The sequence below is a fragment of the Aspergillus undulatus genome (assembly GCF_047715775.1).
Source record: "Aspergillus undulatus strain CBS 261.88 unplaced genomic scaffold BDV17scaffold_25, whole genome shotgun sequence".
NCBI classification, from domain to species: domain Eukaryota; kingdom Fungi; phylum Ascomycota; class Eurotiomycetes; order Eurotiales; family Aspergillaceae; genus Aspergillus; species Aspergillus undulatus.
This window is the reverse complement of record NW_027396629.1, coordinates 251,360-271,151: the sequence shown is the minus strand read 5'-3', so window position 1 is coordinate 271,151 and position 19,792 is coordinate 251,360. Positions and strand designations below refer to the sequence as shown.

Sequence of the window (19,792 nt, the reverse complement as noted above, 5' to 3'; positions counted from 1 at the left end):
AACGGCGGTATGAATACATAGAATAATAAGCAATCTAGCCGGGATGACAGCTAGAAGATATATAACTTTTGAGCTGTGGCAACACCAGAAACTTCTGGATAAACCTTGGTGATCGATAAGTACCAATGCAAATGTCCGAAGTTTTCCTAGGAAGTATCGTACACAACTAGCGGTCATACATATTCCACAAGATTCAATCCGCGTATATGTAAGGCGTTCTGGGCAGCGCTATGCGGGCAGCTGTCGAAACGCCTGGGGCAGCAACTGGCGAAAAGCTTATTCGATTCAATGGAGCGGATACTTTACGAGAGAGACACGGAGAGGGAGGTAGGTCAGGACAAATCGGAACAAATTGCTTAGGGAGCTAGAGTGGTAACAATATTGGTGATTATATAAGTGGTGGCCCGCCATAGGACCACTTCCAGTTATGCATTGGCAGGGGAGTTCCCTTTATCAGGTTGTTGATGCCTGGTAAGCCAGCTATCTACTAGCTGGGAGTTAATACCTAAGAAAGTCAAGTTTTTAATATTGATAATTTTTATCCTTCCTATTACTAGTGATATGAATATAACCTGTGAGGGCTTATCTTGAGCACCAGTGCCTGGGATGAGGTTACTGGCCCCGTGATATAAGTAGCCTATTTCTCTACCCCCCTTGAAAATCTAACCCCTCAATATACCGTTATTTTGATAGCAAGCAATAAGGGATATATCGTCAACGAGATAGATAATCAATCGTCTTATGGCATCCGATCCTTAGTAGGCTACGTTCGTGTCGTTGATACAGCTTCTTTCTAACAGCACCTATCTGGCTTTGTTCACCACACTAAAGTAGTTTATTCTATTTTACCAATGGATGTTTAGCTCAAACTAACTCCTATGTTCTGATTTCCGTCTCGTAAACTATTCTCAATCCTGGGAAAAATATGAATCGGACTCAGCAAGTCTTCTTGATAGACAGTCTAGGCGGCTTGACGAAAGTCCCAGTCATAGAAGGAAGTACATAAATGTGGGAGTTGGTATTCCGGGAATTTTGCACTTAATAGAGCACTAAATAGAGTAGCTGTTTAACATGTATTCCCGCCAAGATGCACCATTCCACCCGGTACCGAGTTACTGAGCGCTGAAACTCACGGTAAGCCGGCCTCAAGCTGCCATGAAGAATTCCCAAGTTGCATCCGGAGCAAGCGAGCTTCCAACACCAAGCGGAGCCCCATCATGTCCACCATCGTAGGCGATAAACGAAACCGGGTGAGAGCAGCCACTGAAGTCCGTTCGAACAGATCCACCACTTCCAGAGCCAGGCTGACCTATCTCCGCTGGCTGGCAACGGTTATTTGACACAAAGGTATTTGCAAGCGCCACTCCTCCATCTAGGGGGAGAACAGGATCGTTGATTCCATGGATCCCCAAATACGCAATGGGGTCGTTACCCCCGTCACATCCGCTGATCAGGCCACCGCTCAGTACGCTCACGGCTTTGAACTCAGCAGCCCGCGCGCAAGCGAGGGCATAGCTCATACCTCCGCCCCAGGAAAACCCTGTCGCGAAGCGAGAGGCCTGGTCCACGCAGAGATCGTCTTCAACTTGTTGTGTGATGGCGTCGATGAAGGCCACGTCCTCGCCATTGGCGTTGGCCCAGCCGGCGTTCAGGCCGTTGGGGGCTACAAAAATTGCGCTCCCTTGCGCGCGGGCTTCGAGGCCGTACCAGGGCTGGATGCTGTCGCCGTTCACGACATTGTACATGTTCCCGCCGCGCCAGTGGAGGCCGAAGACGAGGTGATGTGGCTTGCTTGGATCGTAGCCGTCGGGGACTCTGAGAACATACTCGCGGCCATTTATTTGGTGAACGCCATCGGTGAGGGTGGGCTGTTTACCGCAGCCTGGCGAATTGGCGCCGTGGATCAGGGGAAAGACGCCGAGAGTCAGAAGAGTCGGGAGGATGGCTCGAAGCATTGTCACTTAAATGGTATCGCGGAAGATTCCTGAGTTCTTATTAAGGCAGGGAGTCGTAAGACACTCGTAACTTGAGATAAAATATCGGCAATTCTATGGCAGATATTGTGCATTTATGTTGCGGGCCTGATTTAAACGCCAGATTTCCCACGCAGATCACTGCTGGGTTAGTAACGGAGCTCTGCATAGAGGGTCTGATTGATGAGACATTCCTCCGTATGTATGCTCTCTATTGCTTCGCCAGTGCAGGTCTGCAGGTCTTTCTTGCTGAAACAAGTCATATGGGGTTTTAGCCTGCTTCACGTTCCGTATGTGGTTACCACACATAGGAACCGCGTCAACGTCCAATGCTGTCGCAGGGTGAGACAGGCATACAATATCAAAGACAGAGATATGGCCATTTGCAACGCGTCGGGAGAGGACTGGACTAGTCATGGCTCCACAAGGAGCATCTCGTGCGATGTGCAGTCGCCGGGTGTAAGTGGAGGACCCAAAATAGGCTATTTACATTCCCTCGGCTAACATGGTCTGCATCAGTTGCCCCGACCTGATAGGTGGTGACTTCGCCAGGAGCTTCCAGAGTTGTGATTTACATGGGTGGCCAGTGGACGTGACGTTTTAGAAAACAACGCAGACGAGTGCCAAGATATCATCGGCTATGGGAGCATCAACTGAACTGCCGAACACGAGCACTGGACCCTTACAGTGGACGCAAATTGCTGCTCGTTTTAGGTTCGGCCGTCAATGGATTTCTTGTTTTTGGGTCTGTCCGTCTGGGCAAAGACTGCGTAAGGATCTTGGACTTTGGCTATTTTGGGGTGTGGGTATCGCAGGGCTCAAACTACTCCGTCGCACTTCAGTTCGATTGTTGAGTAGTGCCAGTTGTAGTTATGTTCTGGTTTGTCGATACGGACCAGCTATGTACCGTATCCTGGGTTTGCGGCATCTCAAGCAGGTATCCAGCATATACCCCAAACCAGTGTTGGACAGCGCCAGCCTCACAGTCATAGTCCCTTTCGCTCTTTGGAGCCCTGCTGCTTGTCGCCAGACCCTTCGGGCTAGTGCTTAGCGACAGGAAATCTCCTGAGTATGATGTCAGCCGTCACGCCGGGGTGAGACATAGTGGAGATAGGAGGTGGTATTGACGGTCTCGGCATGTTTCCAGTACATTGATCGCCTGGACATATTGTTTCCTGTAAACAGTGTTCTGGCCTCAGCAACTATATAACGACCATGATGAGAAGACCTAAACAACTCGAAGCCACTGCTTGTCTTATCTCCTTCGCTCATTTTCTGCTTATCAGTTTCTCACTACCTTCTCCAGCTTGGCCCCTAGCATTCACATTCCTTCAATCTAAACTTATCGAACTTTTTTGACTCTTCAACGTAGCGGTCAACCCCCCCCCCCCTTAGTCTCGGCACATTGCTTCTTCGAAACCACTCGTCATCGACGGCCTAGAAACAATCCCGAATCAGTACGTGCGCTTCAACACCCGGCCCGCGGAGTTACAGCCTGACCAAGTGGGTCAACACCCGCGACGACATAAAGTCAAGGCTGGCTCTAAGCTGGCAATGGAACTTGATGTGGGTTCTACCATGCAGCACCCTGGTTCTGGCCCGGTGTAATGTCCAAGGCGCCCAGTGCGGGTAACCAGTACGAGTTCGATGGGGACTAGTTCAAGATCCACGAGGATGGGATTCGCGAATGCTAGGACACCAAGGCCGATGCCTGATGTACCTGAGATAAGGACTGCATTGAGTTGGCAATTCCTGCGGACCTACTGGGTGAAGGGTATCTTTTCCTGTCAAAGAACATATGTATGCCTTCCTACTGCCCCTTAGCGTCAAGAGAAAAGCAAGAAAACTGACGAACGACCCTTGACGGGCGTCCACGGAGCGCATATGGACAGGGTGAGTTCTACTACGAGAAAGTTACTCTTCACAGTCGTTTCTATTCTGCATTGATTCCGGGATACTGATAGGATTCCAGATGCCCTCAAGTCAAGATGGGGGCAATGAAACTCTGCAAGGCACTATCAGGCTCCAAGGTTGTTATAAGGACGACTCCTCGTCCAGCTTCAACGGCTGGGGTGGCATGTAGGATTACCCGATGCTCGGCTCAGCCGTCTGGACTGGCAGCTCGGCCTCTAGCTCTGCCGCTAACTAGTGTAACACAGATGACTCCAATGGCTATTCCTACCAGAAAGATCTCCACCCTTGCGAGAGTAGCTTCACTCGCCGCAGGCATGCCCTTAACTTCAGCCGGCGAAGTATTTGACTGACACAGGAGGCCGTGGACCATTGCTTAACAGTCTTTTGAGTGGTTAGAACGCATACTAAATAATCGGAAAGAGTCTCTTTGTCTTCACATGCCTCGTACTATTGGTGAGTGTATTGTGGTTTTATTAGACTGTGGCTCCTTGGGTAATACGAGTGATTGCAATCTAGTCATTTTCAATTAAGTATCTTCAGTAGGTTAAGGCTGCAATCCGTAATGCTGGCTATGATCAGGTAGTGGTATATACTTTTGTAAGTTGGTTTTGTGAGTAGAACCTATTGATAGCACGAGTGGAGTCGGACGTCGGGTGTGAGAGGAATCCCACCACGCTTAGGGACTCGGAATCGGTTTGAATGACAAAGGTACGTTTCCAAAACGCTCTGTAAATCTATTTAAGTGAGGCTTTCAAAAGTATCCGCAGCTGCAATACTAGACATTGGCCATTTCTAGCAAGCTGACTCTACGCAACGACTGTAGCAGAAAATAAAGGGCGTGCCCAAATAGAACATACTTCTATTTACAATGGACCTAGCTCAGTAGGAGCCCTGTGCGTTCCCTCGCCACGTAACTGAATGATCTAAAAAGGCGTCTAAATCACTCCGTTTTTCTATTATCAATTTGAGAGAATGCTAAGTTGAATTATCCGGTAGTCCAATATTCATGAATTTGCAGAGAGAATAAAGTTTAAAAAGGGTTCTTTCTACATGAACCGGTCCTTTTTCTATGTCGGTATACCAGCATCCACTCATGCGCTGGAAGTAGATATCGTTCCCGTTGTCATCATTCTTAGACACTACAAGGCATCGAATCCTTTTTTGTGCACGGTAGTTTTCACCCATACTCAAAGCCTGAGCATTCCCAGTGAACATTTTGACTGATTAACCCTGGATAGAGCATTCGGCTTGTTGCGATGCATGTCTGGCGAGCTCTTTGGCTCATGGGCCAGCTTGGACTTCTTGTCCAGGCATCCCATCACCATCATCAACACGAGTATCTACATGCAAGTCACCACAGTGCTCTACAGCAAGCCTCAACACCTGGGCCTATACTAGTGTCAATCACCAGTGTCGTGCCTACAGCCTAAGAGACTTCAGATACGGCTGACACTATTGCCAGGGCTCTCAAGGTCTTGAGGACACTGAACAAGCTTCAGCTGGAGCATGTACAGTATAACAAGTATAAGATGGGCACTTCTGACCAAGTATACCTAGTCCCTAACTCTATACCTCTTGACTATACCTAAAAGGCTGCTGAAGAGGCAGGTAATGAGCAGCACATATACAGAGATTCTAGATTAAATAAAAAGTATAGATACTTAATCCCTGATAAGCTCAGAGAGGCTACAAGGATTGTTACCAAGTTAGAACCCCCTACTCCCTTGAATAGTAATTATAGTACTATTGCTACTCTAATAGATTAGAAGTATAGAATTAGCAGGCCAGATACCTTTATTCCCTTATAGGTATTTTATACTTACAATAGACTAGCTCAGGTTATCATAGATAGCAAGGACAAGGTAAGCTTTAGGGAGAATAGAATAGAGGGTACCCTAAGGAAGCAGGCAAGTTTAACCTAGTAGATAGCTATAATAGTATAGTATGAGCGTCAGCCTAGGTGTAAATTACTCGACATCAACCACTAATCATATGAAAGAATGAAGGTCTGATTTCTCAATCTAGCTGCAAACGGTGGTTTAAATACACAGATAATAGAGACATAACTTTTGAACCGTGGAAATAGCAGAAAATTTCTGCATAAACCTCGGTGATCGGAGGTCGTCAATCCGATATCCTAAATAGGCAGGTCGTACGGTCGACATATTGTAATCTTTTGAACCTCGGCAACTCAACGCCCACAGCATTCCCCCACGGATTCAAGACAGTGGAAGCCCAACGAATGGATCGTCCAGGCTAGCATTTCACTGGACAAAAGCAGCCCAGGCTTCAATAACGCCTTTCATCCTTTCCTGGGCTTACGGATAAATAGTGCCTCGCGTCAGTTAAAACTCCCTGACTTCGCTTGAGAAAACGGGCACGTAGCCACGCCCCTGGCCTTGATAATGTCTATATCGCGCCCCATCTCTTCCAATCCTTTTCCCTTCTGCGGCTCTGGTCCGATTGTCATCAAGTCGTATCCCTGGGGCAGATACCGATCTCCGCAAGAACCGGGGATTCTCCCGCCGAATATCCGTACGAACAATGCCCCTGGTCCCCATCTGGACCAGGTAGTAGGCCGAATGTACCACGGTTGCAGTCCCTTCCTGTCGAAATTGTACAGCCTTGTTCCTGGGTTTCGTGTAGTGTGCACGAGTTTGACGGCGAAACTGGCAGGACGTTGAAGTGCAAGGTATCGAAGAAGTAACTTTCGTGATTTGCGGACGAGGCTCAGAGTCATAGAAAGCAGAAGGCTAGGGGATTCGAGACTAGGGCCGGTAAGCAAAGTACGAGCCGTTCCGGAGCGGATTGCAGTAAATGGCCTGGGTGGGATGGGCACAGACATGACTTACCCAAGGCTCGTCCTCATGAGATCGTCTAGATCAGCACCCAACATCTGTCGAACGGCCGGTCTGAGGAAGCCAGGAAGCGCAGAATCAACGTAGACTCGGACATATTGATCGTTTGTAGCCGTCGGCCTTGCGACTTTCTCTTCGTAGTAGGTTGTCCACCTGGTCAGTTCCAATGCGAAGTGTAGTCCATCTCTCCATCCTTCTGCTTTTGAGGGAAGCACATCAAATGATATCTCCATGTCCTCACCCAGATTCTGGTGAAAGATACCGAGGGCACATTTCTCGACGTCCGTAAGCTTCCGCCACTCTTCCCTCTCAACCACGTTGAGAATTTCGGCGAGGCCATCGCCGAGGGTATGCAGGAGGTCATCATCAGTAATCTTGTTGGCGCGGCGGTATCGGGCATGGCTGAAGGACGAGTTAGTGAAACCACCAACTTTCGATGAAGATGGGGGGGGTGATCAGACAGATAATTCATTCTCGCCACGGCTGTTGCATAACGGTCCGAATCTCGAGGCTGGGACTGCGACTCCCGTAGCAAGATCTCCGTGTCAACGGCGCGCCTACCCGCATTCCGCGTGTTGTTCTGACTCGTAACAGCGAATAACTTTGACATTGTCGGTATTCCTCCGGCCTGTTTTGCGTTAATACGACGTGCGTTTTGTGAGGGTCATGCGGGCATTGATGCGCTACGGTTTTCCAACCCATGGAGGCAGTCACAGATCAGATGCTTTGTTGTTCGTACCTTCAGTAGAGCCATTCGACGCGCCTTAGCGAACGCATATGGGAATTCCAACTCCTGCAACTGCGTGATAACCGCATGAGCTTCTCTGACGGTCATGCTTGATAATGGCCTCCTGCCATTGATGAAGGGGGCCTCTATCTTTGCCATGCGGCGGTACCGAAGGCCCCTAACTAGGGCTATGTAGCAGGAGATGGCTACGAAAATGGCCAGGGAATAATTGTTCCACAAAGCCAACCCGTCAGTGAAGAGTGACATCTCGCCAGAGGACCCCGTGTGTTCTCGCTCTTAACGTGAGGGAAAGAAGTGGAATTTTGCTCTTGGTTGCTTTCAAAATAATTTGACGCATTAGCATTCGAAGGTGATCGGAGTTATTTAACATGCCTGAACCCCATCCCAACAAGTCACTGCATGTGGTTCTTGGATGGTGGGCTCAAAGTCCCCAACGAAAATCAGTATGAACGAGATATTGTAATCAAAGCCGTGTACCGAGGCGGGTCAATGGAATACCCACCGGTCACCAAAGAACAAATGATACCAATTGTACACGAGTCCAACGTCGGGACAGTGCTGATGTCCTACTTGCTCGGAAAAGTTCTGGACCAACCAGAATATGCGTGTCTCGAGCTTACAGTTGACGTTTGATCACAATATCAGCTTGATACTCGCTACTTAAAAAAAAAAAAAAAAAAAAAAAAAAAAAAACAGGACTGCTAGAGATAAGAAGCTAGACACTACAAATTACCCAAATGCTCTACGCGTGCCTTAGCCGTAGCACACTGGTTCAACTGTATTTACATGTTTGATAGCCCATCCTCGGCTGGAGGCTCTGAACCAGAACTATGGATATGAAGCTGTTTGCCTAGGATTAGCGTCCTATTCCTTCGTCAAAGAAAGGCGAGCCCGGACAATGCTTTGTTCTCATCGCATAGTGACTTGACCCTGTTATTTCCGTCACGTCGCATTGGTAGAGTTTGCTGTCGAGATCTGTCAAGAAGATTCGGTTGCCCGGAAGGTCCAACTCCAGGCCAATCGCCTCGGTCAGGTTCCTGCTGAGGACTTCGTAGCGCGGACGGGATGTGCTGGCGACTGGAAGGCAGCCGTCATCGAGGCGAACTCGATTGAGTGAGTTTCCGAGCGGGAGTTCGCCACGGTCTGTGCAGTAAAAGGTGCGTGTCTCCTCGTGGATCGCCAGGTCAACCGGTTCCGGAAGTCCGCCCAAAATGACCTGAATGTCATCTCTGGTAGACCCTCTGCCCCTTGGGAGCCGCAATCTTGGCAGCGAAAATACGCCCCTTCCACCCTTCGATGGACCTTTCTGGGTCCAGTAGAACTTGCCCAGACTGGGTGCAATGGTGATGCCAATACACCAGTTTCTGGCGTCCCGGGCCGCGGCGGCATCCTTGGGGTCGGCGGTTTAGAATAAAACCTCCAACTCCGATCCTTCATAATTGCATCGGAACACACGAAGACCCTCACAGTCTCAGAAGTAGACCTCCTTTGATGCCGTGTCCAGTGCCAGCTGCTTGGGGGTGTCGATGGTGCCGTGCGCGACGATAGTCTGGCTATCAGTTCCATCCAAGTTGGCCGACAAGGCCACGCCATCGTTCTTGCCAGGAACGCCCATGTTGGTCCAAAAGATGCGCTTGTCGCTGGAGTCTACAGAAATTCCATCCGAGAGAGCTTGGCCCCTGACAAGGACCTTTTGCACATGTCCCATCCTGGGAAACCTGAAGAATTTCACCTGACTCAAAGCCTGGCTCTCTGGCTGACAGGCCAATGTCGAGAACAACGAGGCTTGGGCCCTCGGTATCGGTCTGAGCCGTTTCTGTAGGTGGATAAAGGCCGCTCTTTGACGAATTGTTCCCCAGCTTGCGTTGGCCAAGGTAATTTGTTTGAAGAAAGTCGATGGCTACCTCGGAAGCGAGGCCCCGCTCGGCGACGTAGTGCTTCTCAATGAGGGCCACAGTGTCCAGACCAATGGCTGTAGCGATAGCATAGTCAGCGTAACTACCTAGGTACTTGATCGCTTAATGAGTGTATACTTCTTGGCACGTGATTACTATTGTGGGGTCGCATCTCCAGACCCAGTCAAGACCCGCTTTTACCTACAACCCCAACTCACAAGCAATGCCCCCGCGCGGCCTCTGGAACATATACGACGATGGTGAGAGCGCTTTATCTATAAATGAATATACTTGTCATCCTACTCTGACACTTTTCAGGGCAATGGTATTGCTACTATGACATGACGGGCTAGATCGCCGATCCCGAGTCTCCGGCAGCCTCAAGCCAAATCAGAAGACTCATCCAGAGCCGCTGCAGAGATGGCTGGGAGCTCGCCTCCTGCTTGACTCCGCTTCACAGCTGTATGTCATACGTATATATCATCGATATAGATGCGGACATGCTCACGATTATGACGTGGGATGAGGTCGGGACGCCGACGGCAAGAGGTACTAGTCTGACGAGAGCGTTGGGAACCGAAAGTCTTCCTTTGGATGATTTCGCGCCTGTATTCACTTTATCAGAGAGTCTTATTCCGGGTGATGTTCTACCGCAAGTCTCATACCGCGGACGGCTGGATATAGACTTCGGCATGCCAACTCCCATGAACGAGATTCAGGAGCAGCTTCTCACGGATTTCGTCTTTACGTGGCGCTTCTATATCGATAACCCCTTGACATGGAACTACGGTTCACCGGCCTTTCGTCTGCTATCTATAGCCATCTTGCGTCTTGCATCTTGGGACTTTGAAGTCTCCGGCGCTGGCGGGGACGATGTCCAACTTCCTCTCCATTACACATATGTCCCCCAATGGAAGTACCCAAAGAACGACCAATTCTGGTTCCACGGGTTCTTCGTGTCCCATTTTCCTGATCTCACTTCGGACTCTATGAAGCGCGACGCAGTCTCAAGGGTCCGAAATTACCTTCACGAAACGCATCCCCGCCGTCGTGGTGGGGTGCGCTTAATCCTTATTTCACCTTGTCATGTTGCGTTTGCGGAGCTCAACGGGAATCAGTTTTCAGTCGGCGACAACCTACCGTTACTTACTAGTAGCTCTGCATTCCAATGCGCCCCTGGAGCTCGCGCTCTTCTCCGGGTACTGACATCAAATTGTTGGAAACCATCCCAGACCAACCGAGAACAATGGCAGTTTTGTTCTCCGCCCGAGATCCTACAGTCATTTATGGACCATCTCAGTCCATGGGATGCCGTGGCCTTTGCACAAGCCTCCTTCGTCGCCGAAGAGTACTATTATAAATCAGTACCTCAGCTTGGTGGAATCCGGGTTCGGCAGTTTCGTCTCAGTATACCCTGTTGTGGAAACCGCGCTCGACTTGAAGAGGACGGTATTAACTGCGCTGTATGCTACGCATGGTACCACTTTCAGTGCATTGGTGTTGGTCTTGAATCTCGCCCATCTTCAAAGTCATTCGTCTGTAGGCGATGTACAGAGGCGAAAGCGGAGAAGGACAAACCAAGTAATGCTTTTGCTTCCGACCATGGCGGGATCAACAGGGCAGCCCAAGGTCAACGGAGAACGGGGTGTCAGATCCTGGATGGAGGCGACGCCAGGAGACTTGAGTTGCGCATCAGTGAGTTCCGAGACCTGTCTGGATGGCACAATTGGAGGTTGAGGAGTACTGCGGTGCCTGCGATCAAGATTGATGGTGTTGTTCTATTCAATGGTGCGTTTTCGGGATTGGCTTATGGGTTGGAAGATGGACCAGCAGTGGAAGATGGGGTATAGAGTGTAGGACGGTTTTGGATGTTGTTCATGATGTATTGGTGCTATGAATTAGGGATCTAGGGGGTATACGTAAGTAAGCGACCAAAAGCTATCAAAGGCTCCAAACGAGTGAATGCAGTTTGGGACCCGTACAACACAACGCAGCCCATTGGCAATTCCGGACCAGGGGTCAAAGGCCTGTAATACCAATACGGATGAGCCTCCTGTGGGTGGGATCCGCAGCGTCAGGGAGCGTAACCTATGGTACGGTGCCCCTCAGAGCCGCGCTGACTCTACTGGTAAACAAAGTGTCCCTCCACCATCCAACTTCTCTTCCTTTCTTTCCCCGTCAAAAAACATTCAACCATGGGGCGTTTTTTTATCATATTTCCATGCGACTCTTCTCTGACCAACACGTAATGAACCGCAACTTATGAATCCCCCCGCTGATTTCTGAGACCCGACAGCATCCCCCATCACCTTCCCTTACCATGCCCCGGAGAGACTTTCAGAGAGACCTCGCCGAAGTTTGTCTCCCAGACGCATTCCCCCAATTATCTGACATCAGGGCCGGAAGCGAAGATGGCTCCTTCTACTTTACATATAGGCCTCTCTTCGACGCATCCCCCATCGATGTGGAGGTCACAATTCCAGGTACAGTACCCCAGCCAAGTGGCGCTGATCGCCGCCGTCACCGGTTCGGCTCGTCGCTCCGGGCCCCAGCTGACGTCTAACAGACACATCTGAATATCCTCGCGAACACCACTACTTTGTTTTCACCGTCTCGGAACATGTCCCCGAGGCCGTCCCCGGCATTTTGGAGGACTCGCTCGACGTGTTCCACGGGTTGCCGCTGAAGGAGTTCTTGGGTACTGTCACCGACTGCCTAGACAAGGCAACATCTACCGACGATGGCAGCCTATCGGACTTCCCGCAGCAGGACAGCGGCAGTGACCAGCCATCTGACATGGACTGGGACGAGAACAGCGACGCGGGGATTAACCCGCCAGATATCACCATCAACATACGAGAATGTATCCGGGCGGACCTTCGCAAGGCCCGAGCGGCTGGCTTTCGTGTTGGCTTGCTAGGTGAGCCTGAGAGCTCTGTGATCTTGTCTGCCTCGCGACGCATTGCGAGGTTGGGAATCTCCAACGAGGCTATGGAGGCGTGGGGTGTCCGCCCGTCTGACTATCTTGTCCTTCTCATTCGCTATCCGTATGGCTACCGCCGCTTGCCAGATGTTGTCGGCAATACGATAGGATCCGGGTCGATTCAGCTGTATGCGGGTGTCTGTGAGAAATACAAGCCCAGTTGGAGATCCGCGCATCACGCATTTGTGGCTGGGGCCACACCTGACTCGATTGGCGTGGAACTGGCGGCTGGGAAGGACAATATGGAGCCGGTTCTGAACTCTATCTTTATTGGAAAATCTCTCCAAGCACTCCTGAACACCCGCTTCACCGATCTACTCAGGTACCGCTTGGAGAATGGGTTTTCGTGGACTGGGGCAGAATTATACTTGAACGACGGCCAAGGAAGACTCCTAGATGCTGTTGAAAGAAGCGATCCGAAATACTATGAGCCAGAGCGCTGGCGGGTACCGCCGCCGGATTTCCTCCGAGATGACCATCTGGCGAATATCCCAAAGCCAGAAGATATGTCTTTACTCCTGATCGCCATGCAATTTACGCTCCGCCGCTTCGTGAAATGCACGGAATTCTGCCTGAACTGCTACTGCAAGATCGATGCTGGCTTTGAGGCCCTTAAACCATTCGTGTGCTCAAAGGGATTGTGTTTGTACCAGTACATGGCTTTGGGCATGGGACCCAGTTTAGAGTGGGAGATATCGTCGCAGCCATACGTGGTCGACCTGCTCATCAGCTTCGCCTATACCAGAATTGCGTCCGGAAAACTCGAAGACTTTCCAACTGGATTCCCGCTGAAAGTCCCGCATCCAGAAAGGAGGGCGGCCGAATCCACGAATACCAATTCTACCGTCTACCGAGGGCACTTGACGTTTGATCAAAAACTAGGTTATTGTCTTCGGATGGAGGACACGCATGGAATCAACGAAGGAGATTGGATTGTCATCCTCCTAGAATCTGGTTCGTCTGTTGATCAGGCTCAGATCAGCAATAGGAACGAACTACATGCGCGGGTCAAGGTTACTTCTGACCGGCCCAATCTCGTCCTCTCGGACCTGGTTTCTGCCGGTCATTTATTGCATGAGACCCAGTCGCAAGGAGCACCCTATACAGGACACGTTCAATTTGTCACCTACGATACAGACTTTGCCTCGCTGGAAGAGGCCAAAAAGCCTGCCGTCCTCTTGGGTCTTTTGAACACGCTTCCTAGCGTATCACAAATGAAAGCTTATATTGACCAAAAGCATGGTGGCCACCTGCGACAGCTATCCCAGTGGAAGGAAAGGATACACCTGTCGGCACTATACGCACTCCAGTGGATTGTGGGGTCTAACCGGTCAGTGATTATGTACGACGACGACCCCCAGCACCAGGTGACTGGCATGACATCGTACGTCCAGTTCAGATTCGCGCAGGGTGCTCCAGATAAAGAGCAGCGATTCGTCAAGTCTGTCAACCAGACTGCCCACAAACTTGGGCTCAAGCATCCGACGCTGTTCGCCTGGCACGGGACATCTTTGCACAATTGGCACAGTATTCTCAGAGAGGGTCTTCATTTCAAAGACGTTGTCCACGGCCGAAGCTTTGGGAACGGGATATACATGTCTCAGGACTTCGGTGTTTCACTCGGCTATTGCAGAAACTACATGCACAGAGACTACAGCACCTCCCTGTTGCAATGGCCGGGTAGTGAACTGAAATGCACCATGGCTATCTCGCTGAACGAGGTAGTCAATGCTCCAGGAGAGTTCGTCTCACAGACGCCTCATTATGTGGTGCAGAAATTGGACTGGGTCCAGCCACGGTATCTCTTCATCGAATGCGGGCGTTCCATCAAAGACCAGATGAAGCGGCCAAAGGCCCAGCAATTGTCCCATGTTTACTCTCAGGATCCCCAGCGTATTGTCCGTGGGCCGCATGGGCCCCTTACCATCCCTATATCCGCAACGAACAGCCACCGCTCTCGCGAAGGGCTAGAAACACCACAATCAAGTCCGCAAAAAGTCAAGTCCGCCGTCCAAAAGGGCAAGCGTAAGATGTCCTCTGTCTTCCAGAACGACATACCCGACGACAACGACGACGTGGCAAGCATGGAAACACTCCCTGAAGACCGCCTCATCCTCCTCTCCGATGACGACAACGACAATGCAAACGCCAACGGCAAGCCCAGCGAGAACAACATCTCCGGCATCGACCGCACCACCCTAACCTCCTTCAAACCAAACACCCTCGACGCCTCAACCCTCCAACTCCTCGGCGAACCAACCTACGCAACCTCCCGCGCAACGCGCACACTCCAAAAAATCCTCCGCCAAGCCCTCGACACCCAAACCAAACAGCCCCTGCACGAACTAGGCTGGTACATCAACGCGCATCTAATCGACAACGTCTACCAATGGATCGTCGAACTCCACAGCTTCGACAAATCGCTCCAACTCGCCCGCGACCTCGAAAAGGCAAAACTCTCTAGCATAGTCATGGAAATGCGATTTCCCTCAGAGTACCCTCTCTCCCCGCCCTTTTTACGCATCATCCGTCCCCGCTTCGTTAGGTTTACCGAGGGTGGAGGCGGGCATATCACGGCCGGTGGGTCGATGTGCATGGAGCTTCTCACTACCAATGGGTGGATGCCGACGTTTAGTATTGAGAGTGTGCTTTTGCAGGTGAGAATGGCGATTACGAATGAGGTTCCACGGCCGGCGAAGTTGGATTTGGGAGGGAGGTTTGGGTTGGGCACTTGCGCTAGTGTGAAGGATTATGGCATTGGAGAGGCAATCTCGGAGTATAAGCGGATTTGTATTGCGCATGGCTGGACTGTTCCCAAGGATTTTGATCAGATTCATTGGTAGTAGCGCAGTGGAGTTGAAAGTTGAAAGTTGGAGGGAGGATATCTAGACTGGGTAAATGGATATTCCGTACGTACGTAAGTTAGATTACGCGCGCCATGTTGATGAAAATGAAAATGGAATTGAACAGATATGACTTGCTCATGTATGAATGTATAGATATCGGATAACCGAAGCCTACAACTTCCCCTCCCTCCTACCCTCCCCATCACCCCCCTTCCTCCCTTCCATAAATCCCAAAAACCTAACATGCCCATACCCACTGAACCCCCCATTCCATAGAGAAAGAATAACCCTCTTCCTCGCAAAATCAGTCGTGTTATGATACCCCTCATGATCCGCAATACTCCTCCAACCCACATAAACCACATAGCTATAACCGGCTTCATGTCCGTCCACGGACTCCTCGATCCACCCTCCTGTACAGCCTAGACACCCTGGGACGGATGGGATGAGGGTTGTCTATAACGTCCAGGTCTTGAGGAAGGAGGGGCGTGATGTTGTGTGGTAGATTGCTGTCCCGGTTATGGGGGCACCGCAGAGGGTTTGGGGGAAGCTGGTGAAGTTTGAGAGGTGCGCGTGGTGGATTTGGGGTTTGGGGGTTTGGGATAAGGTTGGGGATAGAGGAGAGAGGTGAGTCAGGAGGGATTGGTATAAAGCTGAGGAGAGGAATGCTTGGTGCTGGGGTAGTGTTTCTCGAACTGGATTTTGTACGCATCACAGTCCCGTCAGCCCTGTCTTTCACCCCACACCCTCACAGGGAAGAGGAACAGAGAAAGATAGATAAAATACTCACAAATAACAATCTGCACCCTCACCACCCCCATCTCCTCATCCCCATCTTCCTTCTCAACGTGCTTCCCCCAATAAAGCCTCTTGAATCCATCCGAGCTTTGCAAGGTATCCAGCCCCTTGCTCCATATCTTGCCCTCGGTTGAATTGCTGTTTTCGAGTGTTGCAGAGGCAGACTTATGTATCGAGAATGTGAGTATTTGGTTGGTTCGGCGGGCGTGGGCGTGTCGAGGGGTGGACTTGCGACTTGTGTTGAGGGTTCCTGAGTGGAGGGGCGAGTTTTGATCGAGGAGGGGATATGCATTTTCACTTTGGTTTTGAGCCCGGACAGGATAGCTGGAATATCGTTCAGGTTGGGAGTTGCAGTGTTTGCTTCAAGATATCAGAGCTAGGTAGGGAAATAGGTAGGTAGTTGAAAGTATGGACGACAACCAAGGTGGGGAAGATTTTGTTGGTGCAGTGCTGGAAGCTGCCCTGGGGATGTAGATGGCGGGGAAGATATCAGCGCCTACTATTATTTCCAGGATATACATACTGACTAGAATAGGAGTCGAGCTAGATCTTCGCATCTCATGAGCTGGTTGTCGTGCTGTGCTGCCGAGCACCCGTGTGCCGAGGAATGACAGCTAAGCCTGTGTGCACTGATTGTTCGCTAGTAAGGCTGAGACTGCAGAGCAGCATTTTAGAGAACAAGCCTAGTTCACTTTACTGAATCTTTCTTATTGTTATGCTACGAAAATGGTGTTATCTGCCCATTAGAACGGCCCGGTTAGCTAGATCTTAGGGTTAAACCGCTTCTTAAACCCCCCAAAGTCCTCAGCACTATGGAGCTTGATAGCATTCTCATACGCCCAGTCCGTCAATCCAATAGGGTAACTTCCCACAAGGTCAGTTTATGCACACAAACCCTGGCCGTCATTCTAAAAAGGGCCGTATAACTCACCAACTCTCCACCAAAAATGCCATCGTATCATCCGGCACACGCTCCGGCTTCAGCACCTTTTTAATTGCATTCTCCGTCTCACCCGCCGAAAGTCCATGTGGACTAAGCATATTATGCAACCCGCTCATCCCAAACATCTGAGGCGGGACGCGCGAGAGATCGAACCCGCCGCTCAGAACAGACGAAAACTCGGACATGGTGTTGCGGTGGAAATAGGGGATCTGGAAAGTATCTTCCATTACCATCCACCGCGGGCCTAGGACGTGGAAGTCGATGGCCGGGTGGTCGGGTTTATCGGAGGGGCAGGTTAGTACGGTGTAAATTGAGGGGTCTTGGTGGTCGTAGAGGGTTGAGCCCATGGGCATGAATTTTCCTGGGGGTGCAGTGTTAGGGTGATAGGCATGGTCGGGCAGTCAGGAGGGCTTACCTAGGTCATATTTGAAAGGATAGTACGTCCCATGCCACGCAACAGCATTGAATGCACTTCCCTTCATCCCAGTCTTATGAACCCTGCCCCCAAACTTCGCAATGACCTCCGTGACCTCGTCGGTATCAACATAATTCGCCCTTGGAATTTCAAAGTCCCGTACATTCGCCAGCCCCAATGTCCCAATGGGCCCAAGCTCAGGAAGGTCAAAGTGGCCAGAGTACGCCTCAATAACGTGGCCCCTTGCCGGCCCATTGGGCAACGAAACCCTAAATCGAATACCCCTAGGCACCACCACAATCTCACGCGGCCGCACCCTAATCTCACCCATTTCTGTCTTGATATCAAGCACGCCCAGTTGCGGAACGATAAGCATATCCCCATCCGCTGAGTAAAACGCGCTCCTTTCACTCATGCTAATACCACAGGAGAAGAAGTAATACGCGACACCATTCTTGATCGTTGGATCACCAGCGCTACCAATCATAATTATTCCATCGAGGAACGTCTTATCCTCTTTAACTTCCACAGGCGGCCAGATCACCTGGTCCGGGACGAAGTTGAGATCCGCTGGACGGTAAGTGAGCGGGTGGTCTGGAAGCCGAGTCCATCCTGATTGCGCTGTCGAGGGCAAGATCCGGTACAGAAATGTCTGCTTGCTGACTGCGCGCTTTGCAGTGAAGGATGTGCCGCTTATGCGTTCGGGGTAGAGACCTAGGCTATGTCGCTGGGGGAGGCTCTGGGGTTTGGGGAGGGCGTTTTTTATGGATTCCGATCTGCCATCATTCAGAAAGCTGTGAGAGGGGTTGGGTGATGGATATGTACTCATGGTAGGAATTGAGACCGGCGTGGTATGTGAACGGGTCTACGACGGCGAATATTGATGCCGGCATGCTGAAGGCTATTTTCTAGTAGAGTGCATAGACCTGACTAAAATGTAGAGGCCGGTACATTGCACGAGAGCGGCTTTAGAGGCCTTTCAACGAATAAATATAGGCTGAGGTTGAGGAGCCGAGGAGCCGTCAGAGCCATGGAAGGCATAGGCTAGTCCTGACTCAAGATAATGACGCGGAATCAACACCTTGCATACGATGCAGGATGTAGTCACTGGACAAGCAACAAAGTATGGTATTCCCCGCATGATACGCAGCGCTTGTGTTGTCGGTTGCTGATGGTGAATGTGATGGAGCTTCGGCCGAGGAGGCGCGCGGGCACCAATGATGACAGAGATAGAATAAGTTGACAGCCCTGCCAGATGAGCTTTGGCTAAAGTGGTTAGTCAAGATATCATGGCGCAGAATGATTCTTGTCAAGGGCAAGCCTCAACAACAAGGTATATGCGGATGGCTGGTTTCCATAATAGAAAAGATAGAGAAGTTTAGATGGCAGTCGTAAGATTGGATCATCCCATAATTGAGTTTGGGTCAAGTATTTGATTGAAACCGGGATTAGACATGTCCAGATCCCCCAAACTTACTGAATATTCAGGGTATCCATAATATTGTTCTATGTGTTAATCGCATCGCCAAAGACGAGAAAGCAGCCATGCTGTCGTAGTAAAACCCATATATGCGCCAGCAACCAATCGCCTCAGAGAAAGCAGCACCTCTAGACTCAGTGGTCCGGATGTCATGCTCCAGGCGTTGTGTCGAGATTCTCCATCTCCAATGTTATACTGTACATATAATACAATGAACCAAAACCAGAGCTGGATCCGGTAATGCGTCCGCGGATTGGTCGGCATTGGTCGGAGACGGCCGCTCACCGCTGTTATGCCTGTCGATACAATCAACATCCCATACCATGGTATGCTAGAGAACGAGCATCATACCTCGGCACCAGATCGTGCCAACCTGCATCGTCCCACCATCTATTGACGCGAAGCCTTAGCCGCTGCCGCTGTCTCATCAAGCTCCTCCTGCCTAGCAACCTCCTGCCCATTATCCGACGCCCACAAATCAAGGTAGTCTTTAGCACCGAGTGCCCTCTCGACGGTAAAGGTCTTTCCCTTCCTCTCAATATCCTGTGTGTAGCGACTCTTCGTAGGGGCCATGAGTTTCGTCACGAACGGCGTAAGCTGCAAGCAACAAATTAGTACCATCAATTGGAACAATTGGAGTGTACTGCCGCTTCGCATACCTTGAATTCATCTAAATTCTCAGGAACAGCATACGTGCGGACCTTCTTCCAGTCAATCACGTACGATCCGTTCTTCGCAAAGTAACCCATCGAGCCGGTCCGGTTACCCTTGTAGTAGCCACCACCGACTTGCTTCGTTGTCAGGCGCAGACGCGCCATCATCGGCTGTGAGGGTTTCATTTTGAATGTGTATGATTTGGATTGCCCCTTAGTCCTTTTCTTTTGATACCAGATGTTGATGCGGAGGATGAATCGGAGTTTCGTTGGCGGTCAGACGCCC

General features: G+C 50.6%; 7 protein-coding genes across 7 annotated transcripts; 2 read left to right on the top strand and 5 right to left on the bottom strand.

Annotated features, from left to right (window-relative positions):
• Positions 1–1,145: 1,145 nt before the first annotated feature.
• On the bottom strand, positions 1,146–1,955 carry BDV17DRAFT_291532 (alpha/beta hydrolase family esterase; the record flags this gene model as incomplete). Its single annotated transcript, XM_073762154.1, has 1 exon — positions 1,146–1,955. One exon carries the CDS (start codon positions 1,953–1,955, stop codon positions 1,146–1,148), a length of 810 nt encoding a protein of 269 aa, XP_073615444.1.
• Positions 1,956–6,228: 4,273 nt separating this feature from the next.
• On the bottom strand, positions 6,229–7,739 carry BDV17DRAFT_281927 (uncharacterized protein; the record flags this gene model as incomplete). The annotated part of the gene is made up of 4 exons (XM_073760117.1): positions 6,229–6,655; positions 6,740–7,147; positions 7,207–7,373; positions 7,485–7,739. The coding sequence occupies 4 exons, from the start codon at positions 7,737–7,739 to the stop codon at positions 6,229–6,231; spliced, it is 1,257 nt and encodes a 418-aa protein (XP_073615443.1).
• A 610-nt stretch (positions 7,740–8,349) lies between these two features.
• BDV17DRAFT_281926 (uncharacterized protein) lies at positions 8,350–9,201 on the bottom strand (the record flags this gene model as incomplete). Its single annotated transcript, XM_073760116.1, has 2 exons — positions 8,350–8,883; positions 8,977–9,201. The coding sequence occupies 2 exons, from the start codon at positions 9,199–9,201 to the stop codon at positions 8,350–8,352; spliced, it is 759 nt and encodes a 252-aa protein (XP_073615442.1).
• A 419-nt stretch (positions 9,202–9,620) lies between these two features.
• BDV17DRAFT_263903 (PHD finger domain-containing protein) lies at positions 9,621–11,804 on the top strand. The gene is made up of 2 exons (XM_073757950.1): positions 9,621–9,648; positions 9,707–11,804. The coding sequence occupies exon 2, from the start codon at positions 9,853–9,855 to the stop codon at positions 11,236–11,238; it is 1,386 nt and encodes a 461-aa protein (XP_073615441.1). The 5' UTR covers positions 9,621–9,648; positions 9,707–9,852; the 3' UTR covers positions 11,239–11,804.
• Positions 11,539–15,339, top strand: BDV17DRAFT_93735 (putative ubiquitin conjugating enzyme). Its single transcript, XM_073765375.1, has 2 exons — positions 11,539–11,871; positions 11,955–15,339. Exons 1-2 carry the CDS (start codon positions 11,709–11,711, stop codon positions 15,212–15,214), a joined length of 3,423 nt encoding a protein of 1,140 aa, XP_073615440.1. The 5' UTR covers positions 11,539–11,708; the 3' UTR covers positions 15,215–15,339.
• Positions 15,340–16,776: 1,437 nt separating this feature from the next.
• BDV17DRAFT_298517 (RmlC-like cupin domain-containing protein) lies at positions 16,777–18,727 on the bottom strand (the record flags this gene model as incomplete). Its single annotated transcript, XM_073763706.1, has 4 exons — positions 18,199–18,727; positions 17,374–18,149; positions 16,947–17,319; positions 16,777–16,879 (listed from the first exon to the last, which is right to left on the bottom strand). Exons 1-4 carry the CDS (start codon positions 18,264–18,266, stop codon positions 16,777–16,779), a joined length of 1,320 nt encoding a protein of 439 aa, XP_073615439.1. The 5' UTR covers positions 18,267–18,727.
• A 516-nt stretch (positions 18,728–19,243) lies between these two features.
• On the bottom strand, positions 19,244–19,692 carry BDV17DRAFT_291526 (mitochondrial 54S ribosomal protein mL41; the record flags this gene model as incomplete). The annotated part of the gene is made up of 2 exons (XM_073762153.1): positions 19,244–19,450; positions 19,513–19,692. 2 exons carry the CDS (start codon positions 19,690–19,692, stop codon positions 19,244–19,246), a joined length of 387 nt encoding a protein of 128 aa, XP_073615438.1.
• Positions 19,693–19,792: the final 100 nt, after the last annotated feature.